Here is a 20745-nt window from a genome sequence, read left to right as displayed (position 1 = left end):
CAAAGCAGCGACCATACAAACACTTAAACCAACATATCTATTTATTTAGTATTGTCAGCAAATTGTTAATTATTTTGCAACAAGAAACAAGACCAATCTGTTACGAAAAATATACAAACTAAAAAATAAGCATTTAGAGAGAAAAGATTATTTTTTAATATTCAAATATATTTGGGGCAATGATACTACATTAAATACTATGGAAAGTAAATTCATTTTCAGATAAAGAAACTTACAAAAACTAAAGGAGAACAAAAAGAGATAGAAAATGATGAGACATGAGATAGTCGTGTAAAATTGGGAATGGGAAATCTATAAACCTACAAACATTATTGTGAGAGAATAAGAATGATAAAATAACCCATTTTAATTTTTTGTTCTTTGTTTTTATTCTTTTGTTGTAGTTTTTAAAAGCTGCTTTATTTCCTGAGTTGAAGATTGACATATTCAGAGGGCTTACCAAATATTTCACCTAATTAATTTTAAGCATCAAAATTTACACAATTTATGTCAAATTATAAAATGCCATGTGAAATACAAATGTCCTCGTGTGTATGGGTGTTTCCCTTTTTGCAAAAATTAAGTCAGGTGGTTATTATTGTTTGCTTATTATTAAATTATTATTAAATGTTAAAACAGATCAACAAACATTCTTTCATAATTAGAGTCCAGAGTGAAATCTGATACTTCTAGTCATTCCCCCCTCCCATCCCATAAGTCAAGAGGCCCGGAAGCAGGAAACTTAGTGACTGCGCCGTTGCTATGGTAGCACAGTCCTGGCCTTGGTGGCAGCCGGTAATGGGGTCTCCCTCGCCCCATTTCCAGAGCTTAGATAGAGGAGAGTAGGCCCTGGTCCATCTCTGGAACCCCACCCGCTGGTGCTGAGACAGCATTGTCCTGAAAATGAACACAGACACAGAAAACAATTCCAAGGAAAGCAGAGAGTATGAAGATGACTTTGAAAACGACCTGGAATTGTTGCTTAGTAGAACAGAAAAGATCCTTGCCAGCGCCAGGGAGATGCCTTGTAGCAATAGCAATACACGGACAACGGACTGGGCCTTAGAGGAGAACACAACCAAGCTGCCTTCTGGGCTGTCGGACTCGGTGTCCCCGAGAAAAAATAGTTTCATTTCTGTGCCGAGCAGTCAACCTGTGGATCCCATCTCAGACTCAGAGAGTGACCACTCTGTCCAGGAATCCAAGCTGGCCATCCCCAAAGACCCGGGGGAGGACAGTGATGAGGAGCTAAGGAGATACATCATGGAGAAAATCCTGGAGATCAACAAGCTTCTCCAAAGTCAACCGCTGGATCACCACGGGGAACCAAGACTTCAGGCCAAGGACCAAGTAACTGATCTGAACGACCTTCCATCAGAAGGCACCGGAGCTCAAAAATGTCACTCGGACCCTGAAAGCCATACATTGAAAAATCTGTCCCCGTCACGTCTCTCCAATGAGTTGGGACACGAAGGAGAAGTGGTCCTATCCCTTGATGAAGGGGCTGGTGAAGCAAACAAGGATGGCAAAGTACTTGTGGAGAGAGATGGAAAGTTTGAACTTGTGAATTTACAAGACATTAAAAGTCAGAAGGTTGCACCTTCCACTACAGATGGCCTAGATGCTGCAGAAAATGTTCCTCAGCAGGTGTCCAACACACCTTCCCCTTTACCTGCCAACTGTGCCCTCAAAGAGAAGCACTCAGCCAAGATGCCCACCATGGCCAACTCACCCTCTGGAGAGCCTCAGTCTCAAGCCTCAGCAGCACCTCGAAATTTCAAGCCTCGCCCCAGCTCTGCGGCCATCCCCAGGCCCAGGCAGAGGAATCTGTCAAGAGTTAGTTCCAGGCCCCTGACAGCTCAAGTCTCACCAGTCACTAAAGCATCCCGAGAGTCCCCTGGTCTCAAAGAACTGCAAAACCGGCCTGAACAGAAGAGTGATATGTTGAAGAAAGAGGAGAGCAGGGCCAAACGGAAGCTAGGCCGAGAAGGGAAGATGCAAGGGATTCCTGACCAGCAGGAGCAACTCAGGGAAGGAGAGGGAATGAAAGATAAGAAGAGAGAGAACGATTTGGTGTTTAAAGCGTGGCTGCAAAAGAAAAGAGAGCAGGTCCTGGAAACCAGAAGAATTGCTCTTGAACGAGCCAAGCAAATTGAAGAAGACCTGAGCAGTAAGCAGGAAGGTAGGGATCCAGAGCGAGCTTTTCAATTATGGCTTAAGAAAAAGCACGAAGAGCAGCTGAAGGAGAAAAGGGTCGAGGAACTACGAAAGCAGCAGGAATGCTTATGCTTTCTGAGAGAAACTGAGGGCCGGAAAGGGGCCTTTAAGCAATGGTTAAGAAGAAAGCAGATAGAGAAGCTGGCGGAGCAGCAGATGATCAGGGAAAGATTCCGGATGCTCAGACTGGAAGCCAAGCGATCTAAGCAGTGTCAGAGCAACCTTTATATTCCAGAACTGCAAGCTTTTCGTTTTACTGATTATCACAAGTGAGGATAACTACTACTTCATCTAGAGGCTGTCATGCCCAGTTTGTCGAGTGAAATTTCTTACGGGCCACGCTTAATTGTTGGTCATGACCCCTTATGGGTGTAACTTATTACAATTTTGTTTTAAAATAAATTTTCTTTGTGATTTATCACCTGTAAATGTGTGATCTGTATATCTCTTTTATCCATCTGCCTACCCAGGATTGTAAAAAAATTTCTCAGGCAAAAAGGGTTGAGTGTAAAAGCTTAAGAAGCCCTGTTGTAAATTATGGGACAATATTAGCATTTTGGTGTTAGGAACAGTGCATTTTTAAAAATAATTTTTATTGTGACCAAAGTAGATTACAAATATTTCACAGTAATATTTTAGGTACATACCGGCATTGAACTCAGGGCATTCTCATCACCAGTGTTGTCCTCCCACCAACCCTGTTCCCAGCATGCATCCCATACCCCCCTCCTTTGCCTCCTTTGTCTAGTTTGTTGTAGAATGGGTATTGAACAGTGCATTTTTTCATCACTAGAAAAAAATTCTGACAAAATAAATTCCGTAACCCAGCATAATTATACATATAAAAACCCAAGGTGTATTTTATCAATAAATACTTAGGGGAAATATCACTTGAAATAGTAATATCAAAATGGAAATTAAACCAAATGAAATAGATATAGTATAAAAGAAACAGAAGTAATGACATCATACTAATGACAAAAAGAAATGGAAGTAATGACATCAGAAGTTAGCACATCAGACTAATGTTTTAAGTCATATGGCAAAATAAAATTGAAATAGTAGACTCTCAAAAGAAAAACTATACATCTTTCATGTGAGATACCAAAAATAGGCCACTTTATATTTAAATATACCCCTCAAAAAGTTATTTACTTTTAATATACAAATTCCTCAAGATCCTCAAGGCTACCATCTCCAGGGTCATATGAGGGATGTAAATCCATACATTTTGAACTAAAGTGGTAGTAACAGTTCATTGTCAAAATCTGGACTTTTGCAAGGGACTAATAATTTTCTCTTGGGAGGATCTTCTTTGCTTCCAGACCACTTAGTTTTATAACATTTTTCCTCAAATCTTTAGGGAACAGAAAATTTTAATATTTAAATTCTTACAGGAAAATAAAAATATGGCTAGTTTCCAAGTTTATTTTAGAAAACTAATGTAAAATCAAAATAAATATCTGCCAAACTAGTCTATGAAGGAAGAGAATAGAGAGGGAGGAAAAAGGGGACTTGGTTGAGAGAAGCTGACAACTGGTGGTGGGTGTGTAATGGGAACATTGTTTACCTGAAACTATTATCATAACTATTGTAAACCATGGTCCTAAATAAAAGTAATTAAAATATCTACAAAAGATAACATATTCCTATGCCAAATTTCTAAGTAAATTTGAATTAAACTATTAAACCTGAAATATTAAAATAAAACTAAGCTTAGCAAAAGAATACTATGCCAAATAAAAAAAATGTATCTTAAGAAAGCAAGAGTGCTTCTTCAATATTCCAGAACTCTAAGGTTAAAATAAAATTATTTTCTCACAATCTGAAAAGGCATCTTGGCATATTTAATTATGCAGAGGAAATAGAAGGTACAAATAATAGTGAATGAAGTTGATTCAATACATGTATGTTAAGCTAATAGAAAATAACTTTCATATCAAAATAAAATATTAAGTTATTAAGGATGTACAAACAAACATACATACATACATACATACACACACAGAGGCATAATTTTTCCAGTCTACATTCTCAGTGATAAATAACAGGAAATTAATCATGAAGTGTAACTAAAACTTCATCTAACAAGAAAAAAGACTGGTTTTTATATTATCTTGTAGTGAGGACAACTGAAAGTCTGTCTAAGACTGTCTTTGAGGTTAATGAACTATAGCCTGCAGCCTGTTTGGTAAATAAAATTTTATTGTAGCACCACTACACCATTCTGTTCTTGTATAATCAATGCTGTCTTTGTAATCTACAGGAGAGTTGACAGTAGTTGCCACAGTGACCATACATAGGATTCAGAGCCTAAAATAGATCATGTCTAGACCTCCACAGAAAAGTGTTTACTGACCCTTGTACTATGAAAATATTTGGATCCCAATAGAAAATGGCCAGAAAAGTCACCTTTAAGAATGTAGGGCCTGTAGTTTCACTAGGGCCAGCAATCAGCTTGAGCTCAGCAGTTGCCATCTTGAAGTTTTAAATTAATTTTGCATGAGAAGTCCTGAATTTTCATTTTGTACAAAATTCTCTAGATTATGTCCTGGTACTGACTGATAATGTTTTTAAACTTTGGGTGCAGTGGGGAGGAAGTTGGGATACATGTTGCAGTTGTTAGGGATTACTTCTGGCAGTGCTTGTGGAGCCTTTGTTTTTAGGGATGGAACCCAGGTGGGCCACATGCAAGACAAGCATCTTGTTCTCTTTCCTATCCCTCTGATCTCAAAGCTTGGGTTTTATATTGTTCATTTGATTTTTTTTTAGAAACATTATGACTTGATTTGCATTTTCCTAATGATAAGTGATAATGAACATTCTTTAATTGTCTGTTGGCCATTTGTATAGATACTTTGGTAAAATATTTTAGTTCTCTACCCATTTGTTTTTTGTTTATGGGTCACATTCAACTAACTGTGTTTGTGGTTACTCCCAACTCAGCATTTGGGAGTTATTTCTAGAAATGCTTAGGAGACCATAGGAAGCCAGGGTCAAAACTAGGGGTTCTGTTTGCAAAACATAAATTCTAGCCCTTTGAGCTATTTCATGGTCCTCTCTGTTCATTGCTTATTTTGTTGTTGAGTTTTGTGTGTTGTTTATATATTTTGGATGTTAATTTCTTATTCTTTATATGATTTGCAAATATCTTCTCCAGTTTTATAGATTGCTATTTTGTTTTTGGCTATAGATATTTAAAGTTAAGAAACTTTTAATTTCTTCTTCTTCTTCGATTTCTTGCAACAATGTCTTCAAATTTTGACATAGAAATAGTGACCAGACAACATAGGACCCAGGCAATAGTCCCTCTCTGTGTTGATTAAAGACTTAAAGGCAATAGGCAAAGACTGATCGGAATCCTAAAGAATGAACAGCACTCTGCCAGTGTTAATATGGATTGTGTGTCTCAAGCAAATGGAATACAAATGTTTGTTCAAAGTGATGATGTCTATTTTCATAGCTACCTACCAGCATTGTGAACTTTCCTATTTAGCCCATATTCTCATCAACCATAAACTATTGCTATATTTCAGTTTCACCAGTCTAAAGAGGATATATTAGTATTTCACAATTTTTGAATTTAATTTTTGTATTTACTAGAACAATTGATTTTCTTTTTTCAAAAACAGACTTACACTTTAAGGGATTGCCTATTTGGGTACTTTATTTATTTATTTATTTTCTTTTTTTTTTTGGTTTTTGGGCCACACCCATTTGATGCTCAGGAGTTACTCCTGGCTATGCGCTCAGAAATCGCCCCTGGCTTGGGGGGGCCCTATGGGACGCCGGGGGATCAATCCGCAGTCCATCCTACGCTAGCGCTTGCAAGGCAGACACCTTACCTCTAGCGCCACCTTCCCGACCCCTACTTTATTTATTTTAAATATTTACCAGGTATCCACTATTTACATATTCTTTATTCTAATCTTTTGCTTTCTAGATACTGCACACATTGTTCTTTGTTTATCTTTCAACTTGTTTTTACTATCTTTTTGTTTACAGTTTTAAAATTTTTAAGTAGCCAGAATTATTCCTTTTTTGAAAAAATTTTTTACTTTTTGATTCTGGTTGAAAAAGCCCTTATTAACATGGTAATACAACAGCCTCTTTCTGTAATAAGTTCAGTGTACTCAAAGTTCCATTTTTCACATTGGGTTTCTTCTTTTTTGCCTTTCTTCTTTCCTTCTTTCTTTCCTCCATCCCTCCTCCCTACTTTCTTTCTCTTGCTTTATTTCTTTTCTTTCTTTCTCCACCCCTCTCCATCCCTTTCTTCTTTCCTCCTTCCCGCCCTCTCCCTCCCTTTTCCCCTTCTTCCCTCCTTCTCCCTCTCTCCCTCCCTTTTTTCCTTCTTCCCTCCCTCTCTCTCCCTCCTTTTTTCTCTCCTTCCATCCCTTCCTTCCTCCCTTCCCATCCTTTTCTTCCTCCCTTCTTTCTTTTCCTCCTCCTTTCCTTTCTTCTTTTCCTCCCTTTCTTTCCTTCTTTCTTCTCCTCTTCCTCTTTTTGTGGCCAGACCAAACAATGCTCAAGGCACGCCTCTGATTCTGTGCTCAGGAATCACTCCTGGTGGGGCAAAAGGACTATGTCTAGTGCTGGAGATGGAACTCAGACAGCTCTGCTTCATGCAAGAAAAATGCCTGGACCACCATAATATCTCCCTGACCTCGCGTTACTGTTAAAAATATCATTAAGCTATACCACAAGTGGTAGAGTAAGTTTGCCTTGCACTAGGCTGCCCAGGATGGTCCTGGGTTCAATCTTCGGAGTCCCATATGGTCCCCCAAGCCAGGAGCGCATAGCCAGGAGTAACTTACCCCTGAGTGTCACCAGGTGTGGCCCAAAAACAACAACAAAATACCTTTACGTTTACATTTGGTTTGTAATAATCATCTAATTGACTTTTTCCATTTAGAAATCAGTGAAGGGAGTCAAAAGGTTAAGGGTGAATAACAAGACCCTAAATTAAATATGTGTCACCATATGCTTCTCACCTGTCCTAGTGTACATCACATTTGACCCTGGGGACCTATACCACTACCACTTAACTGCTCACCTTGGATGGCAAAATATTTCCTTGGCACTCTGAGCACGACTTGGAACCCCTGCCTAAAGAAAGAAATATAGTATCAAATATCTTTTAGACTCCCTCCCTAATTTAAAGTATCTCATTCAGTAGATTTCAAGACCTGATCTAGGTTGAGGTTCGGGAGTTTCTTTTTTTTTTTTAAACTTACTCACTTTTATATCATCCATCATAAATATTAAGTGTTTTTATGTATAAAGACATGCTAATGCCAGCTTATTCTTTTTCATAACAATTTTTGCTTACTTTTAGACCATTAATTTTATTTTGTTTTTAAAGACAATTCTGAGTTTCTCAACATCCTTTGAGCACTTTTCCTAGAATCAAAGTTACAGACTAACTTAGGGAAAGTGATACATCCTTCGGATCGTCTTTTATTACATCACCACATAAAACCTATCACATCATTTATGTTCAAGTCAGACAGACAGTGGCAAAGAAATTCTACTCAGGGAGCTGGATTCCACTTAACCAGAATGAAAAAATTTAAAGATATTAAGGCATAAAAAGAAAAATGTAAACTCTGCTTTGTACCAATTCATCTTAACTTTCTATGGAATAGTCTGAAATAAAGGGAAAATAGCAGTGAGTAACTCTTTGGAGGGTAAAATTAGTTAAATCAGTGCATAAAAGTCAAAGTTATCTGAAACCAATAGAAAATAGTTGCAGTCCAAAATGCCAGAGTAGAAGGAGTAAACTATAGCCTCAACAAGTATTAGAATGACAGGCGGAAATCCAAAGCTCAGCAGAAACATGTCTATAATTGAAAAGAAACAGGCAACATAGCTACAGAAAAGAGTGGCCTAACCCAGAAAAACCTAGTATGAAATCACCACAACAGAATGAGAACAAGCAGTGTGGAAAGTGCGTGTAAGCAAAACTCAAGTAGCAGCAAATGATTTCTATGAAAAGAAGCCAATCTGAGGAATTGTAGCAGTCCCCTTCTATATCTAAAATTCTAGGATTTCTATCTCTTGGAGAAGTTTTCTTTTATTTTTCTTTTTCAGGAAGAAGATGCCTTTTAAATACAATGAAAGGCTATATAACTTTTATTTAATATCACATTTCCTTTTTTAATTTTTTAATAATGTTTGTATTTAAACAATGTGATTACAAACATGATTGTAGTAGGGTTTCAGTCATACAAAGAACACCCCCCCTTAACCAGTGCAACATTCCCACTACCAATGCCCTCAATTTTTCTCCTCCCCCCACCTGTATTTGAGACAGGCATTCTACTTCTCTCATTCATTAACGTTGTCATGGTAGTTGTTAGTGTAGTTATTTTTCTAACTTCATATTGTGAGTTTTATATCAAGCCTCATATTGTGAACTGGTCTTTCCGGCCCTCATCTCTGGGCATTATAACAATAATGTCTTTTTTTTTCTTAAAACCCATAGAGCAGTAAGATTATTCTGTGTCTTTATCCCATGGCTTATTTCACTCAATATAACATTTTCCATGTACATTCACATATAGGAAAACTTCATAACATCATCTCTCCTGACGGCTGCATAATATTCCATTGTGTATATGTACCACAGCTTTTTTGGCCATTCATCTGTTGAAGGGTATCTTGGTTGTTTCTAGAGTCTGGCTATTGTAAATAGCACTGCAATGAATATAGGTGTGAGGAAGGGATTTTTGTATTACATTTTTGTTTTCCTAGGGTATATTCCTATGTGTGTTATAGCTGGATCATATGGAAACTCAATTTCTAGTTTTTTGAGGAATCTCCATATTGTTTCCCATAAAGGCTGGACTAGATGACATTCCTACCAGCAATGAATGAGAGTTTCTTTCTCCCCACATATTCACCAGCACTGATTGTTCTTGTTCTATGTGATGTGTGTCAGTCTCTATGGCACGAGATGGTACCTCATTGTTGTTTTGATTTGCATCTCCCTGATGATTAGTGATGTGGAGCATTTTCTCATGTGCCTTTTGACCACTTTTATTTCTTCTTTGAGAAATTGTTCATTTCTTCTCCCCATTTTTTGATGGGGTTTGATGGTTTTTTTCTTGTTAAGTTCTGTCAGTACCTTGTATATCTTAGATATTATCCTATTCTCTGATGGGTATTGGGTGAAAAGTTTCTCCCATTCTGAATATCACATATCCTTGAAAGTTGAAATACCAGTACATTCTTAAAATAAGCTTCACTTGTTATTTTATAATCCATTGGATTGTTTTGTTAGCATTTTAATTATTTTTGAGATAACATGATTTGTATAGTTCCCATATTGTTATTTTATATAGACAATAATATCAGGGGATCTGAGCTATTGTACAATGATACAGTACAAGCTCTGCCAACCCAGGTTTGATCCCCAGTATCCCATATGTTTCCCCCAAGCACCACCAGGAGTGATACCTGAGTGTAGTTCCAGGAATAAGCCCTGAGCATTGCTGATTTGGTTCCAAGACCAAACAAAACAAACAAAACCAATGCTACTTCACTGTCCCCATGACCATTGTCACTCACTCTCCATCACTGTTCCAACATCCTTTTTTCCCCCATCACTTTTAGTTCACTATTCTGTTGACACTTTAAGGGTTGTTTCCAGTATGGGTTGCCTAACCTAGTTAAAGATTTTACATTTGAGTTTATAAATGACATCAGACTCTTCATTGAGAAGAAGGATTTGACTGTGTTGTGTGTGTGTGTGTGTGTGTGTGTCTGTGTGTGTCTGTTTTAGGGCATCTAGATTTTATTAATTTATACTAAATGAATTGGATATGTGTTTATATGAATTAGAATTGTTCCTCAATTGGAAAAATGCTTTATAGCACTAAACTACCTCTTAAAGATTTAAATTTATTTATAAATATATTTGGGTTCAGATTTAGGACTAGAGATGAAGGAGTAAAATTTAGGTGTATTTGGAGTAAAGATGGAGAGGTTTGAGAGGTAGAATGGAAAAAATTTCTTTACACCATTTCTAAGAGCTCTAATTAGTCTAAATAAGGTTTCAAATAACATTCTAAGTTTCACGAGTCCAGTTAATATATATGTTGAATAGAAAATAATATGTATGAAAAATAATACAAAATAAACTAATCCCCTATTAAGCAGAATTTGCTTTTGTCTTTCCAGATCAGGAAGTGTACTGCATCACTGGAATGAAATATATTACTTTGTGGAACAGTTGGCTCACAAATTCATCAGGTGAGAAACAGATGTATATGTCTCAACTGTGAATAAAACTAACTCTTGTTTGCTCTTACACTGATTACTGATAACTTGGGGCATGATTTTGGGGGAAAAAAGATGAATTCTCAAATCTTGGACTAGAAAGTTGATTTTTGGGGCTGGAGAAATAGCATGGAGGTAGTGCGTTTGCCTTACATGCAGAAGGACAGTGGTTCAAATCCTGGTTTCCCATATGGTCCCTGAGCCTGCCAGGAGTGATTTCTGAGCATAGAGCCAGGAGAAACCCTGAGCGCTGCCAGGTGTGACCCAAAAACCAAAAACCAAAAAAAAAAAAAAAAAAGAAGAAGAAAGTTGACTTTGTTTTAATCTTTGGTACAAATTAAAATAACTTTGGCATTGCATATTCAGGAGAACCTAATTTAAGAGCCAATTAACTTTCACTCTGTTGTCAAATAATAAATTCCTGTAGAAGGGTCATTGTAATTTGCTTTAACAATGCTTGGACAATTGGCTCATTTTAGCTGAGCCAATTCATGTGTAAGGTGATCAAAATCATCTTTGTTTTCCTAGAATTTTCTTGATTTTAGCAGTAAAAATCTCATATTCTGGGAACTAGCCTCACAGGCCTGGGAAAACCATGATGGTTGGTTAGTCTGCTTAGCTTTTGTGCCCTATCAGGTAGAATTTTCTGAGCATATTCAACTTACAAAATAAGGACTGTGTCATTTTAACATTATCACTCATAAATATTGGTGTGCTAAGTTTAAATTAAGAATAAGCTTTCGGGGGCCGGAGAGATAGCATGGAGGAAAGGCATTTGCTTTTCATGCAGAAGGATGGTGGTTCAAATCCCGGCATCCCACACGGTCCCCCGAGCCTGCCAGGAGCAATTTCTGAGCATAGAGCAGGAGTAATCCCTGAGCACTGCCAGGTGTGACCCCCTCCCCCCAAAAAAAAGAATAAGTTTCCTCTAGTAAAAATAAATAATAATTGTTCGTTTTGCCCTCCTGGAGTACAGCTTCCAAGGAATAATATACCTATGATTGTTTCATTGGCGTGCTTGAAGTCAGTTATCAGTCATTGCTAAATTTGGTTGATGATATAAATTCCAACTTAGTTTCTTTCTTGCTACATACCTCCATTGAGTTTTCCATAAATGTTTTCTTTGAATAAATTCTTTATCTCAGAATACAAATTTTATATCAAAGGAGGTAAATATGTTCCCTCTAAATTCACTTACTAGTCACAAGATATACGATATACCTTACTGCACAAGGGGGAAAGTTAGGAAATATCCTTAATGGCTTGCAAAAAAAAAAAAAGCCAAACTGGAAGTGATAGCAGGAAGCATCTAAGCTTAGAAGAAAGGAACAAAAAGGACAGAAAGGAGTGTATGAGAAAGAAGTAGAAGGAAAGAAATTTATGGATAATATTAGAACAAAATACTTAGAATTGAAAGGAATAACTTCCAAGTCTGCTCTAAAAAACTTTTACTACTTCTCAACTTGAATAACACTTATGAAAAACTAATACCTTTTATTTATTTATTTTGGTCACTCCCAGACATATTTAAGGATTACTCCTTGCTCTGTGCTCAGTGATCTCTCCGGGCAGTTCTCATATGATATACCATATATGATACTGGAGTTCATACTGTGATTAGCCAGCTGCAAGTCTAGCATTTTAACTTCTGTACTCTCCCTTCATCCCTGAAACTGGTACCTTTTAAAGTAAATAATGTGGACATTGAAGTTTCGTTTTCTAAGAAGTTACTTTTATTGTTCATCCAAACGCCTTTTGTAGGACAGAATACAGTACAGGGGTTAAGGTAAGTTTCTTGCATATATGTATAGCTGTGGCAACCCTGGTTGAAATTCTGAGTTTCACACATGGTGCTCTGATTACTGACAGAGGAGAACCTGCCCAGAGCCAGAAGTAAGGCCTGAGCACTACTGAGTGTGGGGCCAAACTAAAACATGTAAACCCTACAAAATGCCCTTTCCTGCAAAACATTCTTTTTTAAACATTTATTTATTTATTCAAATAAAATGTATCAGATAATTGGCATAGTTGATCATAATACATTTGTTTCCAGATAAGTGAAAGCAAAGTTACTGAAAAAATAAAAAAAGAAAATAGAAGAGAAGAAAAGAAAGAAAGAAAAAAGAAAAAGTGCAGTAGCAAGCACATTTGTGAAAATTATTGTATCTCCAGTGAAGTCATTAATACAATGGAAGAAGGGTTAGTAAGCTCTTGTTGGGTTAGCTGTTCATTCTGTTAAACTGGGGTGTTCCTTTAGGGATGACAACATCAAATAAATGAAGTTGTCTAGAAATTCAAAGCACTATTAATGATACTACGACTTTTAGGGGCTTGTACTCAGCTGTCAGGCCTCCGGGAAGAAGGAAGATATGTGGGGAGAGTGCCCACACACTCTCCTAAAAGCTCTGGTGATATCAGTCCCGAAAATGGCATACCTGAAGTGTGGTCAGATCAGTGTCCCTGCAAAGAATTGTAGAGGGTTACAGATGAGGCAGGGCCATCTGGAAAATAGTGATTCTGAGTGATGGAGGCAGCAAGCATGGCTTCAGCAGAGAGAGACTTTGGCCCTCCCTTTCCTCCCATGATGGCCAGCTTCCTGCTGCATGGACTGGTGTAGTAATAATTTTTCACGTTTATGTCTCATTTGAGAAGAGCGAGTCTGTGGAACTGGCTTGGCTAGAACAAGGCAACTGCTTTTTTGGGTGTGAAGTACACTCATCTTTTGCCCCATGGAGTGATTTAAAATAAATTTGCCTCCAGGCATTGGATAATATCTTCCATGTCTCTCCTCACTCCTCTCATGTGTGTTTCCCTCTGAAGAAGAGGAATCTAGTGGAAAAGGCTTTGAAGTTAAGCAGATGGGGATCTGACTCCATGTCTAAGGATGTAAGTTACTTGTTGAAGCCTAGTTTGTAGTAAGGATTATTTTAAAAAAATGTGTAAATCAAATGACCTACCACCTGGCTTAAACTGGGTACTGAACACTTCTATTTCCCTTTTTCTTCACTAATTCTCTGCAATATCTTAGAATTAAATCAATCTATAGATGGGGAAAAGATCAAGGAGCAATTTAATTCAATTTTCTTATTTTATAAATGAAGAAAATGAGGACTAGAGTAGTCAGCATGGCTTAATTCAAACTTGACTCCCTTAAAGGGGGGACATAAATAACTTGTGTAAATACTACACATTACTGTAACATCTACAAAGACATTTCTTCAGTGCAGACTTCAGGAGTCAGTTACTGTGAAACCCATTTGCCTATAATAATGCCTGACACACAGTACATGCTCAACCATTTTTGACAAGTGAATGAATTTTGAAAAGGCATTTATGATTTATATTTATTAACTTCAGTAGACAGTCTAGACAGTCTTAAACCTTCTCCAAGGTGGATGGCATTCTTTCTATATTATTAATGGATGCCAGTTAGCTGTGCTATTTCTTCTAGTTTTAGTGGAATCTTTGCAATTCAAGACCTGTATTTTTCTTCATTCTGACTCCCTTTCATTCTCCACGTAGTAAACTAACTCACCATTTTCTTCAAGCCTCCACCTATACCTCATATTTATTATTCTCAAATAAGAACCTCACCCCCTATTTCACCCAAACAATAATGACTATAGCAGACAAATAATTTCCACATACGCCAATGTTACTCCTAAAAGATGTCCTTAAAACTACTACCTGTGATATTTCTCTGCATTTTATGCCCAATGGTCCATTTTAATTTGTTTTATTTAATTATCTCCAATTTCTTCCAGGTTTTTGTTTTATCCTTATATTTTTCTACAACTTTCTCTTGACTCTACTTCCAATCTCAATAGGATGGAATAAGCTAATCTAGTTTTCCTTGTCCGAAAACTATAACAGCAAGATGAATCTCCTGATCATGTCTTTCTTTTTTTAAAATATATATTTTATTTAAACAACTTGATTACATACATGATTGTGTTTAGGTTTCAGCAATGTAAACACCACCCATCAACAGTGCAACATTCCCATCTCCAATGTCCCAAATCTCCCTCCTCCCCACCCTAACCCCACCTGTACTCTAGACAGGCTTTCTATGTCCCTCGTACATTCTCATTGTTAGGATAGTTCACAATGTAATTATTTCTCTAACTAAACTCATACCTGTTTGTGGTGAGCTTCATGAGGTGGGCTGTAACTTCCAGCCCTCCTCTCTTTTGTGTCTGAAAATTATTATTGCAAGAATATCTTTCATTTTTCTTAAAACCCATAGATGAGTGAGACCATTCTGCATCTTTCTCTCTCTCTCTGACTTATTTCACTCAGCATAATAGATTACATGTACATCCATGTATAGGAAAATTTCATGACTTCATCTCTCCTGACAGCTGCATAATATTCCATTGTGTATATGTACCACAGTTTCTTTAGCCATTCATCTGTTAAAGAGTATCTTGGCTGTTTCCAGAGTCTTGCTATGGTAAATAATGCTGCAATGAATATAGGTGTAAGGAAGGGATTTTTATACTGTATTTTTGTGTTCCTAGGGTATATTTCTAGGAGTGGTATAGCTGGGTCCTATGGGAGCTCAATTTCCAGTTTTTGGAGAAATCTCCATATTGCTTTCCATAAAGGTTTAACTAGACGGCATTCCCACCAGCAGTGGATAAGAGTTTCTTTCTCTCCACATCCCCGCCAACACTGCTTGTTCTCATTCTTTGTGATGTGTGCCAATCTCTGGAGTGTGAGGTGGTACCTCATAGTTATTTTGATTTGCATCTCTCTGATGATTAGTGATGTGGAGCATTTTTTTCATGTGTCTTTTGGCCATTTGTATTTCTTCTTTGTCAAAGTGTCTGTCCATTTCTTCTCCCCATTTTTGTATGGGATTAGATGTTTTTTTCTTGTAAAGTTCTGTCAGTGCCTTGTATATTTTGGAGATTTGCCCCTTATCTGATGGGTATTGGGTGAATAGTTTCTCCCACTCAGTGGGGTGCTCTTGTATCTTGGGCCCTATTTCCTTTGAGGTGCAGAAGCTTCTCAGCTTAATATATTCCCATCTGTTAATCTCTGGTTTCACTTGCTTGGAGAGTGCAGTTTCCTCCTTGAAGATGCCTGTAGTCTCAATGTCCTGGAGTGTTTTGCCTATGTGTTGTTCTATATATTTTATGGTTTCAGGTCTGATATCGATGACCATATCTTTCTATAGAGACTATTTTGCTGGTTCCATGTCATTGTTTCTTTTTATCACTCTGTACCCACTGTCTGACTTTTATCCCCACACTCTACATGCTTGCTCTCACCAAAGTCAGTGAATGATCTGGAGGAAAAATCCACTGAGTGCCTTGTAGTACTGATAACAGGCTTTCATCTTTTCCCTTAAATTATTCTCACTTATTGGCTTCTGGCTCACCTTTTATTCCATTGAACAGAGTAGGGTCTTCAGTGTTCATATTGGTTTTAGATGTGCTCACTCCTTTTGAGGGGATGGGAGTTTCATCCAACGATGTTCTGAGATTACTCCTGACTTTTAGGAATTACTCCTGGTGGGCTTGGGCAACCATAACGGGGTGCTGGGAATGAAACCCATGTTGACTGTGTGCAAGACAAAGGCCCTACATGCTGTACTATCACTCCAATTCCTCGTTTCCCTTCTTACTATTACCTTTTTCTGTGAATAATCCAATCTACATCAGGATTCTAAGAACTCCCAGATCATATCTCTAGCTCAAATTTTTATACCAATTAACTCTTGGAAACCTACATTTCCCATATTTCAAAATCACTCTTTCAAGAGCTAGGCTATATTAGGGAGGCAGTTTAATATAGTGATTCAGAATCCTAGAACCAGAATGTTTTGTTTTAAGCCCAAACACCCTTTTGCAACCATGTGACCTTGGGAAAATGACTTTAACTTTCAGGAACTCAGTAAATGTAGTAATGAATATTAGTATTCCTTTTATAAAATTGCACCACCTTAATCAGAAAATTCTTAAAAATCATAATGATTCATAGCACTTGGTACTATTCTATTACTATGATATGTCATTGTTATTATTGTCATTTAGAACATAGTGTCTAACTGGCTCCACATTCCTAGCAGAAATCTTGTGGTTATAAAAAACCCAGGTCTGTTTCAAGAATTTAATATTCAATTCACTGAGTATTAAATACCATACTAGAGGTGTCCAAAGATTACCATGATCCAGGCACATGAAAATGAATATATATTTTATCTTGCAATAGTTGAGGCCATTAAGGTTTTATAGTAGGTAAGTGGCAAGATCTGATTTATATTTTAGGAAAATAATTTTGGATTCAGTGTGAAAAATAAATTTTAGAGAAGAAAAACAGTAGGCCAGATAAGAAATAATTGCTTTGTTGGATAATTGAGGGCAAGGTTCTAATGTTTGAGATACATTCTAGGAAATAGGAATTATAATATTGGGAACTAAAGTACGTATGGGCAGTTACTGCACTGTGAATATGATGCTCTGAAGATATACCTGTTGGTCACCCAGAGAGTAATCCCTGGAAATTGCCATCTTATGATGCAGTATTACATTTTACAGATGGGGAAACATGTCTGATCTTTAGTTGAGAATGTCTCTAACATCTAGAATATAGATTTTATGGCGAGAGTTCACAACCATTGTCTAACAGAAAGTATACAAATTGGTTCACTGATATTGATGAGTATAACACATCAGCTATACTTCTTATGGCCCATCCTCAAATTCTGTCTTTATAATATAACCCTCTGGGAAATAAGTATAAATTAAGTGTTGATGATGCTACTTTCAGAGAAAAAATAGTTTTTGAAAAGAACATGAGAAGCAGTCTCCAGCATGAAGCATAGGGAAAGGGAGGAATAGGACAGGGAAGAGAATACTACAATCATGATGGAGGGAAGTGGACGGTCAAATGGGAAGAGGAGGTTGCTGAAAGGTAGTAAAGTATTATATGTAACACCCTAGCATCAAATCAAGTCTTTCCTTTGTTCTAGCTTCCTGGTTAAATTTCTAGTTAAATTTGTTTCTGGTTAAATTTGTGTGCCACTGTCTGCATAGACTCCTGAGTTGTGGGTCTTCATCACTGAAAGTCTTGATGTAAAATGAAGAATAAATGGGAAGCCTGGAAGGAAATGGCATTTCAATCTACTACCTGTCCTGACTGAATTTCTTTTACTTTCTAGCCCACAACTAAGAATGTCCTTTATTGTCTTCTCTACCCGAGGAACAACTTTAATGAAGCTGACAGAAGATAGGTAAGAATATTTCCTATATATGTCGTAAAACAATGTGATGCTCACTTGAGTAATTCTGATGTTTGTACCTAAATCTAACCTTGAGCAGTGGGATATTTTAACCTAATGGCACCATCTCTTCACTGAAGTTTTTATTTTTGTATATTGAACCTTCTGCTTATTTTTCTATGATGACTTTGATAGAATTTTCTGATGTTGGTGAAATTTTATAGATTAAATGCATCATTCTAAGGTAAATCTTAGATTTGATTGACTAACTGGGAACAACATTTATCAAGCAAAAGTTGTGGGAATATATATTTTTCTCTTCTTGTTGTTCTTATGCTTCTTATTCTTCCTCTTGTTCTTCTTGTTCTACATATTTTTCTCCTCCTCCTTTGTGTCTTTTTTTCTTCCTTCTCCCTGTTTTGTTCCTCTTTCTTCTCCTCCTTCTTAATGTTTTCCTCCTCCTCTTCCTCCTTTTCATTTTACTTCTTCATAATCCTCTTTTTGTGAGTGTGGTTTTTGTTTGTTTGTTTGTTTGTTTTATTTCTGGACCATACCCAGTGGTGTGCAGGGCTTACTCCTGACTCTGAGCTCAGGGATCATTCTTGGCAGGCAGGGTTCAGGAGACTACAAGACTATGCATATTTTATTGAATAATATTTACTTTGTGGCTTAAACTTTCAGAACTTTAAGTGCACTTTGAGAGAAATAAGAATCTGAAATACTATTATAAATAATTATCAAGAAGGGGATAGAAATAGAGGATTTATGGTATCACAAAATAAAATAAAATGAGTCAGGTGTAGAGAAATGTTGTTGGTGTAATAGGATCAGGTAATAAGATCAGAGCTAGCTCTACAAAAATATCATGTGGAGTTTTACCACATAGGGATGAAATCTAACAGAAACATGTCATTTATTCTAGCCTACCAGGAACATGACATTTATCCACAGAAGTGGGTGCTGAAAGTGGTGGTGACAGTTTCCCTGGGTTCATGACATTTTGTAGAATATAAATTGGTCCATATGAGAGAAGTATCATGGAGAAACATGTGTGACTGTTAGACAAAGAAAATTAGGAAAAGCAAGTACAAGAATAAGAAAAAGATCTAAACAGAATTGGGTTTTCTGGACTTGACACTTCTTAGTTAGATCACATACTTTTTTTTGTTTTTGTTTCCCGTCTGTGGTAAAAGATTTCTTTGAATCATAAAGAAGCTTCTTGTGCTTTCTTATTATGCTTTCATCTGTATATTATTTGCACACATGCCACTTGAGATGTACAGAGACCTCATTTTAATAGAGGAACTTATTATTCCTTGTGAACAGATGACATCTCATGTTTCTAAGGAAATCAAGTAGGACCCAGACTGTAGGCTCTATTTTTTTCCACTATACCTTACTGCTATCTCTTAATGAGAGAATCATGAAGCCCAAGAAGCATGTGTGTCTATTCTTCAAAATTAGAAAAGTATTTAATAATACTCTGAGACAGTGTCTCTAGCATAGGTACTATCTGCAAGACTTCTGGTCTTGCTCGGAGTTTGTAAGACAATATTCTTCATGCAATTATCTATTACTCAGAGAACATACCTCTGTTACCTATTCTTCGCATTCTCCTACAATGCCAAGTTGCCTTGTGTTTGAACAACCAAAAAAAGATCCTAAGTCTTCTGTGGAGGACTGGAAAGGATTCTGGGCATCGTATGTAATGCCAGGGGTTGAATCCAGTGGAATGCATGCCATGTCTTACCTTACAGGTACATGTATGTACATGTCTTACCTGTTGTGCTATTTCTTGGGTTCCAATTATGGATATTTTGTGTACTTGCTCTTGCACATAGCCTCTGGGAAGTTGGGGAGAGCATAAGTTAACCATGCAAGCATTATTAGACACTATAAACACTATTAGAACACCTAGGTTTTCTGTTTATGGGAATTGAAATTAGTCATCCTCTGAGCCTACTTTGAATCTATTCTTTTGTATCTTCACTTTACTACTTTTATTTCCCCATACTAAAGAGAGAATAGGTTCGATTTTTGTTAGAAGTGATGTATAATATAGACTATTGGACTTAATTTATGCTTGAACTAATCTATGGGTCCTTTTTGGCAAGCATAGTGACTTGCTGACATTTTAACATTAGCAGCCTATGGGAAAATGGAGGCAAGTTATTTCTCTATGAGATAGTACTTTTGGTTTCTTCCATTATCTAGATAACAATGATTCAGAGAGTTGTTATGACTTGCTAAGGTCAAAGAACTGATTAAAGTGAAAGAACCTAGTCTTCTTTTTCTGAATTATGGATTCAGTTTGACTTGTGTGTTATATAATATAGTATATTGTAAAGCCAGTTGTGTGAACATAAAATTTTCTTAGCATTATTTGCAAATTATTATAAATTTTATCATTTTCTTTATAGTATAAGGGTCTAAAGTTAATTTCAGTACTATTATAATAATTGGGGGGGGGGTTTGGGCCACACCCGGCGGTGCTCAGGGGTTACTCCTGGCTGTTTGCTCAGAAATAGCTCCTGGCAGGCATGGGGGTTCGAACCAACCACCTTTGGTCCTGGATCAGCTGCTTGCAAGGCAAACGCTGTTGTGCTATCTCTCTGGGCCCATAATAAAAATTTTTAATGTTAGATACTGCATATGATTCCCTAAAATCTCCCTTGATAATCTTTCTTGGTTTCATTTGAAATAAAAATGTTTCATTATTTGGAAACAAGATTATGGAAAGGAAATCCACTCTTCCTTAACAAGAAATGTGGAGCTGTCTTTATTCCATTTTATATTTTCAACTTTATTGTCAAAAATGACCTGACTATGTACATAGAGGTTTGTCATAGGATATTTTATTTTGACCCATTGGTTACAATGTCTGTCTTTATTTCAGTGCCATTCTGATTTGAGCACTATGGCTTTTTAATGCAGCTTTGAGTTAGGTAATGTGATGTCTCCCAGTTTTTTATTTTTCAATATAGTTTCAGCTTTTTGGGTTTTTTTTTATGATTCCACAC

The 20745-nt window shown here is 36.9% G+C and overlaps 1 protein-coding gene across 1 annotated transcript in view; it reads left to right on the top strand.

The window, feature by feature from the left end:
• The window catches only part of ANTXR1 (ANTXR cell adhesion molecule 1), a 252529-nt gene that overhangs the window by 24150 nt on the left and 207634 nt on the right, over window positions 1-20745 (top strand). The window contains exons 2-3 of the mRNA XM_049785145.1: window positions 10399-10470; window positions 17666-17737. Of these exons, the coding sequence (XP_049641102.1) occupies window positions 10399-10470; window positions 17666-17737 (144 nt within the window). The remainder of the gene's footprint in view (window positions 1-10398; window positions 10471-17665; window positions 17738-20745) is intronic.

Source organism: Suncus etruscus, chromosome 12 (genome assembly GCF_024139225.1).
Source record: "Suncus etruscus isolate mSunEtr1 chromosome 12, mSunEtr1.pri.cur, whole genome shotgun sequence".
NCBI classification, from domain to species: Eukaryota; Metazoa; Chordata; class Mammalia; order Eulipotyphla; family Soricidae; genus Suncus; species Suncus etruscus.
This window is presented reverse-complemented; position numbering and strand designations above follow the sequence as displayed.